The sequence below is a fragment of the Sinocyclocheilus anshuiensis genome, unplaced genomic scaffold, assembly GCF_001515605.1.
Source record: "Sinocyclocheilus anshuiensis isolate Anshui unplaced genomic scaffold, SAMN03320099.WGS_v1.1 scaffold556, whole genome shotgun sequence".
NCBI lineage: Eukaryota > Metazoa > Chordata > Actinopteri > Cypriniformes > Cyprinidae > Sinocyclocheilus > Sinocyclocheilus anshuiensis.
This window is the reverse complement of record NW_015555729.1, coordinates 95,787-113,033: the sequence shown is the minus strand read 5'-3', so window position 1 is coordinate 113,033 and position 17,247 is coordinate 95,787. Positions and strand designations below refer to the sequence as shown.

Below are 17,247 nucleotides of genomic sequence, written 5' to 3'. Positions count from 1 at the left end.
CTTAAAATTAATAAGTTAGTAAAATAATTTTTGGCCATCAGACCCTCATCAGGCATGTTTTTTTGTTTTGTTTTTTTTGCTGTACAATTAAAAGCAGCCTTGCTGAGAAGAGACTTCTTTTAAAACATTAGAAAATATTACAGATCCTAATTTGAACACTATGTGTGAATGTTATAATAAATATATTAAAACAGAGCTGTTGTAATGATTATTATCATTAATATTGTCTTATTTTTTTATTTTATTTTACAGAACAGTAAAATTACAATACTAACATTTATGAATGTTGATAAGAGTTCTTGCTTTTTCTCAACTTTTATTTTGGCGGAAACGCGCAGGAAGACCTCAATGCTTATTTTTGTTGACAACAGATTTATAAATGAGTCTCATTACGAATACGTTGTACGTATCGCATTGTCACATGCCTTGTAAAAATTCATAAAAATGTGACTGAGCAACTGACGACTGTATCAGCGCAGATTTTCCTCGCGCTTTGGACTTTGAACCCTGGTTAACAAGCAGATCTGTGTTCAAAACAAATTCGTGTAGCGCTGTCAGAATACATGCAATGCGCGCGTGTATTAGAAAACGTAACATTCTGCAGTTTATTTACTAATTGTTTAAGGCCATTTCGCAATTTCAATCATCATACAGTAACCAGCAACAATCACCCGTTCCTCTTCTCATTGAAGACATGTGATGCAGTCCTAAACAGTCTCTCCCTGTCGGTGCTTGTAATGATTTTTGCGTCTTTCTCCGACAGTTTAAATGTTTCCACACTGCTGACATGTGTTCTGCATAATAAAGAATGCGCGCCTCTCACTCTGCGCTGCTTGCTATTTGATCGCGTCATATCATTGTTCGGTACAATTTATTCGGTCTTTTCGCTTATTCGGCCGAAAAGATAATAATTTCGGTTGCCGAACATTCGGTGCATCCCTACATAAAACATTGAAATATCTTATTAATATTCATATCTTGAATTATGTAATCATTTTAAATGCATTTTAATAGACTGACTCATGCAGTGAAAGAACTCATTCTAAATGCGTATGCGCACAAGTTTAACCTGTTAACTTACTAGACTTCATCACCTAATGTATGCATGCACTCTGTAGGTGTGTTTTGTTTGCTTTTCTTGATATACTCGATAATATCAAATCGCACATCGTTAAAACAACAATTACGATATTATCGCAGGCTACACGTATTGCACACCCCTATACTGTTTTGATTTTTATAATGCATTGTCTTCTTATCGATCCACCAGTTCACATTTAAAGCTCTGCTTGTTTGCACTGTAAAAACATGGGTGGATTTTCGCATTTGTCTGAACTCTGATCAAAACAACAGTTTTATTGAAATTGCACATTCATTCTCTGCCAGCAGGTGGAGCGTTTGGTAGAAATTTGACTGCTTCCACGGTAACGGAAGAACACAAAGCAGCAGCACCAGACTTTGAACGTGCCAAGCGCTGTGTTTATTTAATGAAATCATAGCCTTTTGAAGTTTAATCATCACATTTAGTCATATCACAATTCTGGTCTTTCCATCCCCAAATTTAAGACCTCTTGAAATCAAAATTAAGACTTTATTGTACAATTTAAGACTTTTTAAGACCCCGCGGAAACCCAGAATATAGACCAAAAACGGTCTTGTCACAAACCTGGTTCATTTGAATGGTCAGAGTATGAAATAAAGACAATTGTATTTGTGGCATTCTCTATTTTATTTGTGTATTTGTGTCTTTTAGTTATTGGTCTATTTTGCTGCTCACAGGGTTTTTGATACTGCTATTAAAATTGTTGCGCTACTCTTGTAGCACTTTCCATCTTTAACGGGAGAAAATTAACATGAACAGAGCATATAAAGGCTTGAATGAAGGGCGTTTTTTTTCTAGATAGAAATTTTAGGGAATATAACATACAAAGACCAAACAACCCTCAGCGCTTGTGGTGTGTACAGCTCTGTTATTTTGACACACTGCTGACTTTAAACTGTAGAAATGGTAAAATGGTTCTATCATTGTCAGATGTACCATGGTCCAGTTGGATTTTAGAATGCCTGGGCTTGATGGATTTACTCATAGCTACATATATAATCAGAAGCATGTGTCTGGGTTTTAAAGACTCACCAAAGAGCGTATAGTCAATATCTAGAATGAGCAATCTTTTTCCAGGTCTTGGGGGATTTAACTCCTCAACTTTATAGTCTTTCACCCGACGAGCTATCTTGGCCAAATTCTCCTCTCTGTATGAAAAGAAAACAAATATTCTTTGATGTATAGAAAGTAAAATAAATAAATAAATAAATAAATAAATAAACTTTGTAACATTATAACATTAGAATGAATGAATAAATGAATGAATAACTGGGTGTCACTGGCCTGTTTTCAACCTCAGTTACTTCCTCTTCAATGTCAAAGTCATTGACCACATCATCATTTTCTGGTGGAGGTGCCAAGACATCTTCCTATGAAAAGGGAACTAAGGTTATGAGATCCTGCACAAAAAATAAAACTTATTTTACGAATATAGAAAGCTTTAAAACTGTATTTTATCAGATAAAATCTAACCATGTTAAAAAAAATTACTGGGTGGAAGCTACGTCATTTAACAGCTTTCAGAAATATATGATTAAAATCAATAGTATTACCTACCAGACTTTCTTCTCTGGTTCCCATCATCATAATTTTGGTATTGGGCTTCAACTTCAAGTCACCCAGTTTGACATCATCATCTGCTGGTTTACCTTACAAAATAAGAGAATTAAACAACAACCTGTTACAAGTGTTTTGTTTTGTTTTTTCTTCTTTGCATATTGTGTATCAGTGTTGTTAAAGCAGCACTATGTAACTTTTGGCGCTCTAGCGGTTAATAAACATAACTGCACACATCCCGCGGAAGAACATTCCAACCGGAGCTACTTCTCTAAGTTTATGTCTATGGCGATTCACGCAGGTATGTGTTACTCCGCAGCGGTGACGACCCGACCAGGCTACAATAGTCCAAATATAAGTACTTATTATAAGTGTACCGTAGTGATTCGGAATAAGACAAAAACGCAGTTTGGAAGATGAATTCATGATGTACTCACTCATTATATACATTTTGCAAATTTTGAACAAAGAAAAAGTTACATAGTGCTGCTTTAATACTGCCCACCTTTCACTTTCAATCCCAGGAGCTTCTGTCGTTCTGGGAGAACTCCTGTGAGAGATTTAATGGACTGTTTCAGATCCAACACAGTGTCCTCCTCAGACAGTGTGCTAATGGAGTACTCCTGTCCACCCCACTTTATAATAACGGAAACAGACATGCTGGTGGGCAAGCTGTGAAATATTTTATTTGTGTGTTTGTTATTTTTTCATTATTGAGGTGATTAAATTATCTGTCAGCCTGTCCGAAACACAATAAAAACTTGATGGAGTGCATTAGCATATAGATGTTACCTTGGCAAAGCTACACCATCAGAAGAGGTCCACTTGTCAAAACACAACAAAATTAATGGGTCAGGTGCTACATTACTGTAAAAAACAAGATCAGCTTAAAACACAAGCTAGGCTTATGTCATGAACAACATAGACTGAGCATTACTACATTTATGTGCTTGTAAAAAATGTAACTACTTGTAGATTTATTTGTTTTGCAAATATTTTTATTAAAGACGAGGGATGAACGGATCTGGCTGGCATATTGCTTTAGTGAACAAGCATGCATTAGCCAGTTAGCTTTTAACTCATTAAGCTCTTTTTCTACGTAATGCATTTCTCACAATTGATCTGACTAATCGTAACACCACTAACTTCTCGATTAATTTCATCCAAGCCATCTATATCGGACAGACAAAAATAACAGGTAAATCCTGTAAAGGTTTCTCACTTACATAAGATACAATTCATTCAAAGCTGAAGCTAACTGCTGACACTCGAGAGTTGCTTTGTTCTTCTTCTCTCTGCTTATGACTGCCTGACTACTGCGACCGCTGTGCCTACTGCCACCTGCTGTTGAAAAGTAGATCAAATAAATGCATTTTCTGGGCGTTATTAGCATATTGCCCGCCCACTTGTTGCGAGCGCAGACCTGGGAAAACTTGAACCCCCCACCATTTATTATTTGCCACTAGGTGCCTCTCTTGGAACGGTAAAAATAGCTACAGCACTGTGCTCACATGCTTTATCAAGCATTACATGATGAATGGAAATAAAACCGACCATTTGGACCAATCACCGCAGAATAGCGTCACGCAAAGGAGGGGTTTGGAAAAATGAATCGTTGAGCGAATCGGTTGGGAGTTGTTGAGCAAATAAGGTAAAAAAAATAAATGCATATTATAAGACAATGAAAGTGTTTTTTTGACGTTGCATGCATATCAGCATGTTGTTGGGGACTCCCAAAACCAAAATATAAACCTTTCATAACCCATAGCACTTTAAATGATTCGGAGTTTCAAAAAGCTCCGTTGATACTGTGTTCTTTGCTCACTTTCTGTATATAATTGATTCGTTGTTTGAATAACCGTGGAAATTAAATCATTACAATTAATAGGCCTAACTTACAATGTTTTTATTAAATTGTGATAACGTTAAATACAGTTATCATCGTATTTAATACATTTCATGACATGACACCCATTATCTGGTACTTGCCAAAAAAGACGGGTTTATGATGTGCGTTGTTAACAGATTACACTATTAGGTTACTTGGAATTGGGTCAACCTCCGCTTATGGAGAGAGAAATAAGTTTTCAAAAGCATCCCCCCTCTGCTTTTTTTTACAAATGCACCCTGGTTATAATACTAACTTTATAATTGCATAATTATGTTTCTACTCCAATTAGTCTTTTTTGAAATATTTATATTTATTTTTCTGTAATAAAAACTTAACATATTTATTCAAACATACATACTGAAGAACATTAAAAAGTATAATGGCTGCATCTGAAACCTTTAAAATGCTGCCTTCGCAGGCAGCATTCCAAGGCGTGAAGGCATCAAGGCACGTCCAAATCTAAATTCTGCTTCACTTTCTGTCTCCGGAGGTACCTTCTTCTGATCTAATTCTTAAGGCAGCATAGATGTATCCTTTGCTGCCTTTGATATTCCACAATCTAGGGGTGGGCGATATGGCAACAATATCATATCACGTTTTTTTTTTTTTAGAAATATCATGATTCACGGTTTTATCATGAGTCTTTGTCATGTTGGTTTTTACTATTTAGCAAGTTGTCTGATAGGGCTGGGCGATATGTCAAAAATATCTTATCGATAACCGCCTTTAAAAATATCGCGATATCAGATAATATCGTCTACCCAAGCTCCACCTCCACTACGCCCCGCCCCCGTCGAGACAACATTGCCGACATGCACCATAAACACACACCAGGTTCAGTTTGGTCTTAATTATTGCCACATTAAAGTTTGGTTTTACTTTTGTTAGTTTGTGCTTAAACTAACAGAAAGCTTTGCTGTTATGTTGGTGTTGCTAATAATTTCCACACTTATCAAATTTGTGTTTGAAATGAATTTCGTTTTGTGAGGAGAACTGTTGAGGAAAAAGAATAGAACCCGATTTTAAGTTAATCATGGTGAAGTTGGACATTCTGGCGGTGATTGTAAGAATGATAAATGCATGTTGATATCATATTGTCATGATCTCTAGCTGGAGTGCTCGTGAGCTTCGCTAGAGGGCACTCCATCCCAGACTTTTACCACTCCATCAAAAACTTAATTTCCCATAATCCTTTGCCCGGACTCATCAAAACCCGATTTTAAGTTAATCATGGTGAAGTTGGACATTCTGGCGGTGATTGTAAGAATGATAAATGCATGTTGATATCATATTGTCATGATCTCTAGCTGGAGTGCTCGTGAGCTTCGCTAGAGGGCACTCCATCCCAGACTTTTACCACTCCATCAAAAACTTAATTTCCCATAATCCTTTGCCTGGACTCATCAACACTCACTGTTTGCACCTGTGTCTCATTTACCCTGTCTGCTCACCCTATATAAGTCCGGTTTAGTTTGGCATTCTTTGTGAAGTCTTGTAAGTGTTACACTGCATATCTGAGTGTTTCTCCTGTTTATCTGTATCTTGGTTTTTGGATTCTTTGCCTGTGTTCTCTGCCTTGTTGTTTAGTCGGACTGATTGCCTGTGTGTTGACCCTTGCCTGCTGTCTGATTTCGATTCTGGACTTTCCTAATAAACACTGCATTTGGATCCTCACTCAGTCTCTGAGCAGTCCGTAACACATAGTAATGTCTTGAATAAAATAAGCCTATTTCTGATGTTTCTCTTTCTTTTTGGCATTATCGCGTGTGTAGACACATTTCATGATGGTAAGTTTAATTTCCTTGATTATAACAATTGTAGCGTTGTTTTTAAACTTGTAGTCAAGCTATAACGTATTTGATATTTATCATACATGACTAAAATCATGCAGGGGTTAAAAACTAATTCTGAGCAAAAACGTTAAGGTTTTTTTTTCCTTTCTGGTAGCCTAGTTCGGAGGTCTCTTTTGGCCTGTTTTTAATGAAATAAAAAATAACTGCTTTATTTATTTAGAAGCAGGGGTAATTTAAAGTTAATTTTTGTATTTGTATTTTAATTTTAATTTTTTATTTTATTTTAATTTTTCAGCGATATTTTAATGTTGGGCTGCCGAAACTCCGAACGCGTGCATGTTGAGGGGCGAGTTGAGATATAGGTCTATAATGTCTTCATCCATTTGCAACAAAACTTAATAGTTTTGTTGCAAATGAATGAAGAATTTATAGTGCTATATCTCAGCTTAATTAAACATAATTATACTGTATACACTGTTTAAAAAATCTGTAAAAATAAGGCACCTATGTGTAAATGTAAAAATATGGGCACTATAAATAGGCTGTGAAGGAATTTGTGTATTTTAATTATAACTCCGCTGCTGAGACACGGAGGAGGATGGGCTCGTGGGGATCGCAGGTGGATCCGGCTGATGAGTTTAAAAAGGTTTTCCCTCTCGCGCTCGTCGGCTGTGGACGAGAGTAAGCTGCTGGAGGTTGATGTTATTTCTTTAACATCGTCTGATCCGGGGGCTGGTGCTCTGCTGGGTTCAGCCTGGTAAGAGCAGGAGATGTCTGAGGACGGCGAAGAAGCTGATGCTGAGCCTTCTCAATCCTCCTGCTCTGCATATGGTGAGTTTTGAGCGTTATCTTTCCTATGCATTCATCGATTCTAGCATACGAGTTATGCCAATATCGAGGCGATGCGCGGAAACGACTATGAGAGGATGCCCCTGTAAAAAAAGACGACTGGCTAGCTATCTTTCTATGGGTGAGACGTCCTCCCTTAAAACTCCCTCCTTGCCATCTCGCTTAGATGGCAGGGCATACACAGCAGCAGGTGACCTGCTGGAAGGCCTGTATAAAGGCCTGACGAGGTAGCTGAGTTTCGCCACACCACAGATCTCACTCTCTGTGCTACTAAGCATTTTTTTTTTTCTGTTTAACTTTTATTAAACTGCAGATCAAAATAGAATAGGCCTATACCCTAAATAAGGATCAATTATATTGGAATGCATCTCCAAAATAATCGCATACAGAGATGCACTTTGCCATTACAGTCAGCACCGAACATCAGGCAAATAAAATATAAACGGAGGTTACAAAAGTGATTCAGTCAAGATCAGTGAGGGATTTTCTTTTCTTTTGTTCTTTGATTAACATTAATGACTGGCGGCAGCGGCTGCTGTCAATGCACGGATCCAATACACCCTTCTTTCTCAGCTCTTAGCGTTCACTTAAGACATAACCGATTGTATTTAAGGGATATTTTGATATAATTCTGTGTGTATGTGTCCATTCGAATGTGTAAGAATGCGAGAAAGAGAGCACAGTCCAGTGTGCGCGTATATAAGAGGCGGCTTTTGTGCGTGTGCTTTGTGTGTGTGCAGCACAGAAAACAGCGCTCGAGTGCAGAAGCGTGTTCTATTTTGTGTTCTTGCAGTTGAATCTTTTGAAATCACAATAAATGCACATACAGGAATCGAGAAGCAGAATCGAAATGTAATTTTATAACAAGTAATTTGATTCCTGACCTTACGCATCTAATCTGATTTCCAAAATTGGAATAGCTTTTTGATTCCCAACCCTCCTACTAAATTGTTTCATTCGTGCATGCAAAAAGACCTGTATGGTGATTATGGGTCTATGTAAAATAGTTTTTTGCAACGTACTAGGTTTATCATTTGTCATTTTTTTCCGATAATGCCGATAATGTCTGTTACCTGACTGTTGACATCGACATCGCGATACTTACAAGACATCATCGATATACGATATCGTCATATCGCCCAGCCCTATTGTCTGAGCAATACAGCTCATTTCCATATTATAAAGACAAAGCCTTTCAAGGTAACAAAATTTTAAAAGAATGGCAGATATTTAGGCCAAAGTGGGCAAAGATACAGATCTTTGTCATTATTTTATCTTTGTTATTAAAAAATAAGAACAAAGATACACATCATTATAAATACACATATTATACAAATAAAACTAACAGTGTTTTAATTTAAGGTACAATAGGTGTATTTAAACAGGAGCATTCAAGAAACTGAATGAACAAATATAAAAATAAAACACTATAGATTGATTCCTATCAAAGCAACTGTATTAAAGTTTTTCATTTAAGAGTGAGTGATTTTTCTTTGTTTTGTTGTTTTATTAACATTAAAGGAATAGTTCACCCAAAAATAAAAATTCTGTCATCCTTCTGTCAAATCCGTCATAGTGTTTTATTTTTATACCATCATTTACAAAATTTGTTTTAAACCTGAACATAAATGCTATTTTGAAGAACGTGGAAAACCAAACAGCTGCTGGTCCACAGTGACTTATTTCCTACTATCAAATTAAGGGTGGACCAGCAACTGTTTGGTTACCCACATTCTTCAAAATATCATCTTTTGTGTTCAGCACAAGAAAGAAATTAATACAGGTTTGGGACAACATGTAAGTAAACAGAAAATAATTTTAGGGTGAACCATCCCTTTAACGACAATCGGCAGCATGTTTATACTGTCCCTTTAAGAGCAGCACGCATCTAAGGCCCTGTCCCAAATGGCACCCTAAACCCTCACGGTCTTCAGCTATGTCCCAAAGTTAAGTGCACACACTTCGAAGGGTACAGACATCGAAGGCCACGCCTCCGAAGTGCATGAAGGACGCTCCGCCTTCGCAGGATTTCCTAATTGCGACACCAGAGGTTCCCGATTAGTGCTCTGTCGCATAGCAATGGTGCGAGAGGAGAGCTGACGAGAGGACAATCCTGCTAGGATAGGTGCAGCCAGAATTGCTCATTTTTGTTTTTATGTCATAATGGAGGAGACGGTGATGTACCTCATGCTTATCCAAGACCAAGGCCAGGTAAGCTACACTGGTTTGCTGCGTCCTTTGTCGGATTACAACTTTAAATGCAGGAATTGGCTTGGAGCTTAAATATTATGGAAGTAAAAAAAAAAAAAACACCTACTATAAGGGTCAAAATAGAACTTTAATAAAATATAAAAGTAAACAAATAAATTAATTGTAATTAAATTATATTATTTACAAATTACAATTGTAGTTCTAGAGAGAGAAATCATGCAAAAGAAAATTAAGCCGTTTTACTACAATAAAACCATGGTTTATTTTTGTAAGGGTTGTGATGTCCACATCTTTTTGTTGAAGTAATAATAGAGGCTGTAGCATTTCTATTGCAAAAAAGGTGGCCAAAAATTAAAGATTAAGTGAATATTTTAATTAGCCTAAATGTTTGGTCAATATTAAACAAGGATTTGATCATCCTGTTATTTTATTCGTAGTAAAGCCATGGCTAATTTTCGTAAGGGAACATGGAATCTCAGTATGAATATTAGATGCGGTGTTGGTGGTTAAATTATTACAGACATTAAATAAAGCTAGTGTTAGTTTTTTTAAAATAAAAAAGATAAATAGATAAAGTAGAATTAAAATAGAATAGAAAATACTGGAGTTAGAGGTGTAAATAAAGATGGAACAGATGTGTTTTAGTCGTTTCTATGACAAAACAAATTACATTTTGCTTGTTTTATTAAAATTATATATAAAATTAATTAATTATTGGTCAGCATTTATCATTATTATTGTAAGTGTTGGGGTGGGCTAGCAATGCATTCTGGGGTAATCTTATTTTTAAACATTTAGTAGTAATGTTTACATTTTTGAGTATAATATCAACAGTCTTCTCCAAAGGCATGATCTTCCAAGCAGCTGCCCAATGTCTCGTTTGTGCAGACATTGCTAACACTGCAAACGTTGAGGAAAACCGTACTAGGTAGGGTTGTGTAGTTACTGATGCTATGTGGTGTTAGTGCACCTGTCCCTCTTATCTTCTTTTTTATTATTACTGCAGAATTTATAATTACATACAAGCTCAGGGAAAGATGGTTGTATTTTTAACAATGAACAATTATAATAGAAAACATAAATATAATGGGTTTGCATACATCATAGTATGAGAACATATACACAGAAAAAAAGGCACAATTACAAGGGTAAGTATCTTTGAATAATCACACTAAAAGAAATTGCATTTGTTGTTGTTGCTATTTATAAGCCTGAGGGATGAAACAAAGAGAGCTAAATTCAACAATAAAAAAGATAAATAGATAAAGTAGAATTAAAATAGAATAGAAAATACTGGAGTTAGAGGTGTAAATAAAGATGGAACAGATGTGTTTTAGTCGTTTCTATGACAAAACAAATTACATTTTGCTTGTTTTATTAAAATTATATATAAAATTAATTAATTATTGGTCAGCATTTATCATTATTATTGTAAGTGTTGGGGTGGGCTAGCAATGCATTCTGGGGTAATCTTATTTTTAAACATTTAGTAGTAATGTTTACATTTTTGAGTATAATATCAACAGTCTTCTCCAAAGGCATGATCTTCCAAGCAGCTGCCCAATGTCTCGTTTGTGCAGACATTGCTAACACTGCAAACGTTGAGGAAAACCGTACTAGGTAGGGTTGTGTAGTTACTGATGCTATGTGGTGTTAGTGCACCTGTCCCTCTTATCTTCTTTTTTATTATTACTGCAGAATTTATAATTACATACAAGCTCAGGGAAAGATGGTTGTATTTTTAACAATGAACAATTATAATAGAAAACATAAATATAATGGGTTTGCATACATCATAGTATGAGAACATATACACAGAAAAAAAGGCACAATTACAAGGGTAAGTATCTTTGAATAATCACACTAAAAGAAATTGCATTTGTTGTTGTTGCTATTTATAAGCCTGAGGGATGAAACAAAGAGAGCTAAATTCAACAAGAAAAAGAGGAAAACAAAGGAGATTTAAGCCAGTTTTGCTTGTAGATGAAAAAATGTGCACATAAAATAAAGAAATTAACATATTCAAAAGACAACAATTTGGGGTTTTCATAATAAAATATAATATATTTAAGGATAAAACTGAGGGTCATATTAGTTAAAAAATTAAGAACTTAAATCAACCCAAAATTTATTGTTGGTTATAATACAATCACAATAAAAGGGCAGCTGCTTCTTCAACAAGATCACAAAATTAGCAAATTTATTTACAGATAGATGAAGTAAACTTGTCGCTCATATCCTTTAAGTTGTTGTGCTTGTTATAATGTCATAGCTCACATGATAACATCAACATGGCGGATCAAGTCCGGATTCATACTTGACGAGATTTGGCTGTAGAGTATGTACTTTTTTAGCGCTTGATAAGTAATTACTTCTTGAAATTAAGTACCTACTCATTGAGTATGCGATTTCGAACGCAGCCTCTGTCTCCTCTCCACCAATAAGCTAGTGTGTGGTGGGTGTTCTGGTGCAATATGGCTGCCGTCGCATCATCCAGGCGGATGCTGCACACTGGTGGTGGTTGAGGAGATTTAAAGCGCTTTGAGTTCCCAGAAAAGTGCTATATACAGTGGGTACGGAAAGTATTCAGACCCCCTTCAATTTTTCACAAATGGCTGCAATATAACAAAGAGTGAAAAATTGAAGGGGGTCTGAATACTTTCCGTACCCACTGTAAATGTAACAAATTATTATTATTATTTAGTCTCAGAATGTGTGAAGGATCATGTAGCATGCAATGATGCTTTGGTTTCAGTTTGTCACCAGGAAACATTTCCTTTCTTGTTTCTAGATATTCCGGTATTAAGACATTGAGATATGCTATTTGTGCAGTGGTAATCTTGGGAGCACACACTAGCTCAACCAGTTCTTTCAACTTAATAGTCAGTTGCCAAACAGGGTCTTATGAATCTACTCTGTCTCCTATTATCACAGGAAGAAATCTAAGTGACACCAGTTCTCAGCTGCTTGACCACCTAACTTACCGCCTTTTTTGCATATCTGGGAGGGGGCAGAACCAGCATCAGAACCCAGATATTTGAACTGTGCAATTCTCCTCTTCAATTGCATATATGAAAACCACTTCTTTTTTACAAAGTCAGTCAACAATCAACAGCTATGACGCCTTCAAACAAGTCATGGCCAATGCAGGGAGGAAGGCCAGGCTGAGCAACATGAAAATATTTCAGCGAGTTGAAAATGGAGTCAAACTTCAACCCATTTACAACAGTTTCTTCAGTTGTCTTTAGAGTTTCCACTGCCACCTTATAGGAATCAACTGTGCGACTGGGAAAGTCTACACTTACATTCTGAAGTTCACTGCATTCTACCAAGCAATACCTACAGCAATACTTGGCAGTGCTGAAGTTCTGTGAGTAACCACCGATGCAGTGAGAGCCCAAATTATCATCGATAATGGCCACAATTGTTGCACATACTATGTCATCTGAAGATGTCACAATTCCGTGCTCTTCAAGTTCTTTGACATCTGCCAACAACTTAGAAAAAATCTTGGTATGACCAAAATAATTAAAATCTCTCTCCTAACATTATCATCGATAATGGCCACAATTGTTGCACATACTATGTCATCTGAAGATGTCACAATTCCGTGCTCTTCAAGTTCTTTGACATCTGCCAACAACTTAGAAAAAATCTTGGTTTGACCAAAATAATTAAAATCTCTCTCATAACACAAAAGTAATAATTGAATGTTGTCAATGCATGACCTGTAAAATGGTTCAAAGTTGCCAAGTGTAAAATACACTCCAACTATTTTGTGGGTCTTTTTAGCTAACCCAAGGGGTTCACAGTCTCAAAGGCATCCTGGTAGAAGCTGGATTCTCAACTCAGGCTCTCTAAACAAGTCATTGGACTTGAACACAGATCCATCAAAGAACACATCAAAAGAATGTACATGATTAGGCTTGGCACACTGCTCCCAAACCACTTGGTCTTTGAACATGGTGCATGACGTAGTTTTCTGTTCTCATCACGACCAAGATATATACTCTGTGGATGCACGTAGGTAAAGTTTTTTTGGTAATACTGCCTTCTTTTGGTATTTTGTGGAAAGTAACGCATTACAAGCTGAATGCAAATCATGGCCCTGCAAAGCCTGCACAACAGAATCAATATCACACTGTGAAAGGGTTGTTTTTGACCCAAGTATGTCTGCGAACGTTTTCTTTGTGTACTGATGACAGATATCATTTAAACTACTGAATTCCTCTACAATCATCTGAATGGTTGACGATGGCACTGGGTATTTGGCTTGCAGCTGCATATAAAACAGGCAAATATTTTTCATGTACAATGACTGTGTGTTAGATTTAGTCAGCGAATCTGGGAATTAATTTTCATCACCTCCATCCTCAGTTACATCAAAACATGCTGAGGAAGAAGGTTGTTCAGATAAAGTTATTTTTAATTTCGCAAATGCTGAAGTCCTGTGCTTTCGTGAAACATGGGCAGTAAAGCTTGAACTCAAACTGAATATTTTGTCACATTTTTTAAAAGGACAACATACCACCTCTCCCTTTGCTAAATGTGACCTGAGATGAGAAAGGATTTGTTTATGTCTGGGCAGTTCTGCTGAAAGTTTGAACTGTTGCAAACAAATGTGCCCGTTGAATCATCCAAATGAGTTTGTTGTCTTTTGTGATGGCGATAAACATGAGCTTTGAGAGCATTGTATTTTGTGAACTTAAGTTTGTAGTCTAGGAAACAACATGGATATTGAGCATTTGCTTCATGTCTGTGTAAGTTCTCATGACTAACGTATCCCTTAACTGTCTTCCCTGTTGAAAAAACCAGCATATGCTGGTTAGGTATGTTTTGACGCTGGGATGCTGGTTTAAGCTGGTCCTTTGCTGGTTCTTTGCTGGTTTAAACTGGGTCTTTGCTGGTTTAAGCTGGTCTTTTGCTGGTTTATGCTGGTCCTTTGCCAGCTTCAACTTGTTATGTCATACAATAAAAACTATAAATGTGGCCGTTTCTATATTTGTCTGCGTGGGGTGTTTTTAAATTGTGCAACGAAAAGGACGGCCTAACCTCACTCCTAACCTTACTGTGATGTGAGCAAATCAGGTCCTGCGGAGACCTTGTGTGCGTTGCTTGTTTTAGCCAATGTGTGGTGGCAATAACTCTGTTTACATCCAGTCATGCGTTCCCATCGGAGCAACTACCTTAATTTTTGTGCCAGCGCGGGATTAAGTGCTGCGTTTTCGTCTCCACTGGCAGGTAATATCTTGATTAACTTAATAATGATAAACTTTTGTTATAAACACAAGCCTTGATTCGTGTTGCGTTTTTTTTTTTTTTATAGCAATGTTCAAATCAAAGATGGCGGTGGCCTTCATTTACATCAAAGAAAGGACAACAGCAATCCACAACTTGTAGAGGTATGCAATTACCGGGAAATATTTTGTACTTTTGATTTTTAAATCGTCTCCAAAATCAGAACGAGGTCTGTGGCACGTTGTCTAAATTTATCTGTAGCAACCCAAATTTAGCTACCCTCTCATTGTGTAAACCTGTTTCATTTAAAAAAAAGAAACACATTTCTCAAGGACACGTGGAGTAATGTGTGAAAATTGGTCAATAAACGGAAAGAAGAAGGACACATGGAAAATGGTATGCATGTTTAACTTCACTTTTACTTAAAATTGAAATTCTTACAATTGAGATGTATAACCACTCTCTCTCTCTCTCTCTCTCTCTCTCTCTCTCTCTCTGAGTGAATGGTGAGACTGAGCGTGGTGAGTGCGTTGGAGAGGTATTGTGAGTGAGTTTTCTAAACTTTTCTCTTTTTTTTGTTTTGTTTTTGTATTTGTTTGATCTTTAGTGTAGGTTATTGTGAGTTGTTTGTAGGGCGGCGGCTGCAGCATGGCTGCGGGTGATCAGCTCGGTTTGTTTAAGCTCACACGCCGGCACGCTATTAAGCTGTCTCCGCCGGTCGGTTGTTCGGTAGAGGATTGCAGTTTAGCGGTCGGAGAAGAGGTCGGTTATGGAAGTGTCAAATCTGCCGCGCGGATGAACAGCGCTGTTGTGATATTTTTGGATAACATAGACAAAGCGAATCAGTTAATTGAGAATGGAGTTGTAATTCAAGGTACTTTCACACCTGTTCTTTCTTTAGTGAATCCTGCTAAAAAGATCATCATCTCTAATGTTCCTCCTTTTCTCAAAAATGAAGTTTTGGCTAAAGAGTTACAGAGACATGGTCAGCTAGTATCTCCGATTAAATTGATCCACATGAGCTGTAAATCCCCTCATTTAAAACATGTTATGTCTTTTAGGAGGCAGGTACTCATGGTGCTTAAAAGCAATGATGAGGAACTGAACTTGGTGTTTAAGTTTAAGATTGATGGTTATGATTACACAGTACATGCAACATCAGAGATGATGATGTGCTTCGGGTGCGGAACTGTAGGCCATCTGATCCGGTCGTGCCCGGAGAGGTTAACGTTAGGTGAAACAACCGCTAACATGGTGGAACAGCCAAGTACAAGCGGAGTTGTCGATTCAGTGCAAACTGCAAGAGAGGAAAGCGACGATAGTAATCCCGAGAAGGAAGTTATGGAGGAATTAACGAGCAAGCAAAGAGAGTTGGAAGTTCAAAGAGACCCAAAGGTAGGCACTAATACTTTTCATATTGTTACTAGAATAGCTGAATCAGCGCTGCTTGATGAGGAGAATGTTGTGTGTGATAGCGATCTTGCTAAACAGTCTATCAAAAGAAAAGAGCTAGATAACACGATGAATGCAGATCAGGCTAGTAAAGTATCAAAGTTGACTTTAGTGAACGGCTCGCAGTCTGAAGAGAGTTCGATGGACACGCAGGAGAGTGTATGTGAGTTTAGTGCTGACACACAGGTGGAAGCGGAGAGCGTTTACCCTTTCATTAGACTTCATTCTTACAGGACACTAAAGGCATGAGATCAGGTAGAGTTGATGATTTTTTCCTGGATTTAAAGATGTTTCTCGATTCAGTCAAGCTGTTTATGAAAAATACTGATCTGTCTGATCAGTTTATTTTCAGTGATCAAGAAATGTATCGTCTTAAGAAATTGATGCTCAAAGTTAGATCGCAAATAGCCAATGATGGTTAATTTTCTTTTGTTCTTCTCTCTCTTCTGTGTTAATTTCTCTGGCTTGTTTAAATGGCAATCCCAATGCAATTCTTCATCTAATATGTGTGAAGTAAAGCTAGGATCTTTAAACATCAATGGTGCCAGGGAGGATGTGAAGAGAGCGGCTCTTTTTAATCTACTTAAAGTGAGAAAACTTAATGTTGTATTCCTGCAAGAAATGCATAGTACAGTTGAGAATGAAGCAGACTGGAAGAAGGAATGGGATGGGGAAGTGTGTCTTAGTCATAAGAGCAGTGGTGGAGTTGGAATCTTGTTTTCTAAAGATTTTATACTAATATCTTTTGTTACTGAGGAAATTATTAAGGTTCGTTTATTAAAGATACACACTGTCTTTGAAAAGGTAAAATGTATTTTTATTAATGTGTATGCTCCAACTGTGGGAACTGAATGTTATAAGAAATTGTTCTGATGATTGTTATATGATCCTGGGGGGTGATTTCAACTGTACTGCTGCATGATAGGAATCACATAGAACCTCATGGTCCCAGCAAAATGTGTTTAATCAATTTAATTGTATCCAATAGTTTGTGGGATGTTTGGAGGTTTTTTCATCCTTCCCAGCACCAATATACATGGGCTCATGTTAAGGATAATTCTCTTTCTCTAGCTAGACTGGATAGATTTTATTGTTTCAGACATCAAACTAATGTTCTGAGAAATTGTTCAATACATCCTGTTGGTATTTCTGAT

General features: G+C 37.0%; 1 protein-coding gene across 2 annotated transcripts in view; it reads right to left on the bottom strand.

Annotated features, from left to right (window-relative positions):
* LOC107672805 (ubiquitin-like domain-containing CTD phosphatase 1) overlaps positions 1-3,980 on the bottom strand; it is a 30,553-nt gene extending 26,573 nt beyond the window's left edge. Inside the window, exons 1-6 of one of the 2 annotated variants that reach the window (XM_016466174.1) lie at positions 3,886-3,980; positions 3,452-3,526; positions 3,165-3,331; positions 2,660-2,751; positions 2,387-2,472; positions 2,135-2,250 (exon numbers count right to left, since the gene is read on the bottom strand). In XM_016466174.1, the coding sequence (XP_016321660.1) occupies positions 2,135-2,250; positions 2,387-2,472; positions 2,660-2,751; positions 3,165-3,318 (448 nt within the window). In that variant the 5' untranslated portion in view covers positions 3,319-3,331; positions 3,452-3,526; positions 3,886-3,980. The remainder of the gene's footprint in view (positions 1-2,134; positions 2,251-2,386; positions 2,473-2,659; positions 2,752-3,164; positions 3,332-3,451; positions 3,527-3,885) is intronic. The other variant, XM_016466175.1, reaches the window with a different exon arrangement.
* Positions 3,981-17,247: the final 13,267 nt, after the last annotated feature.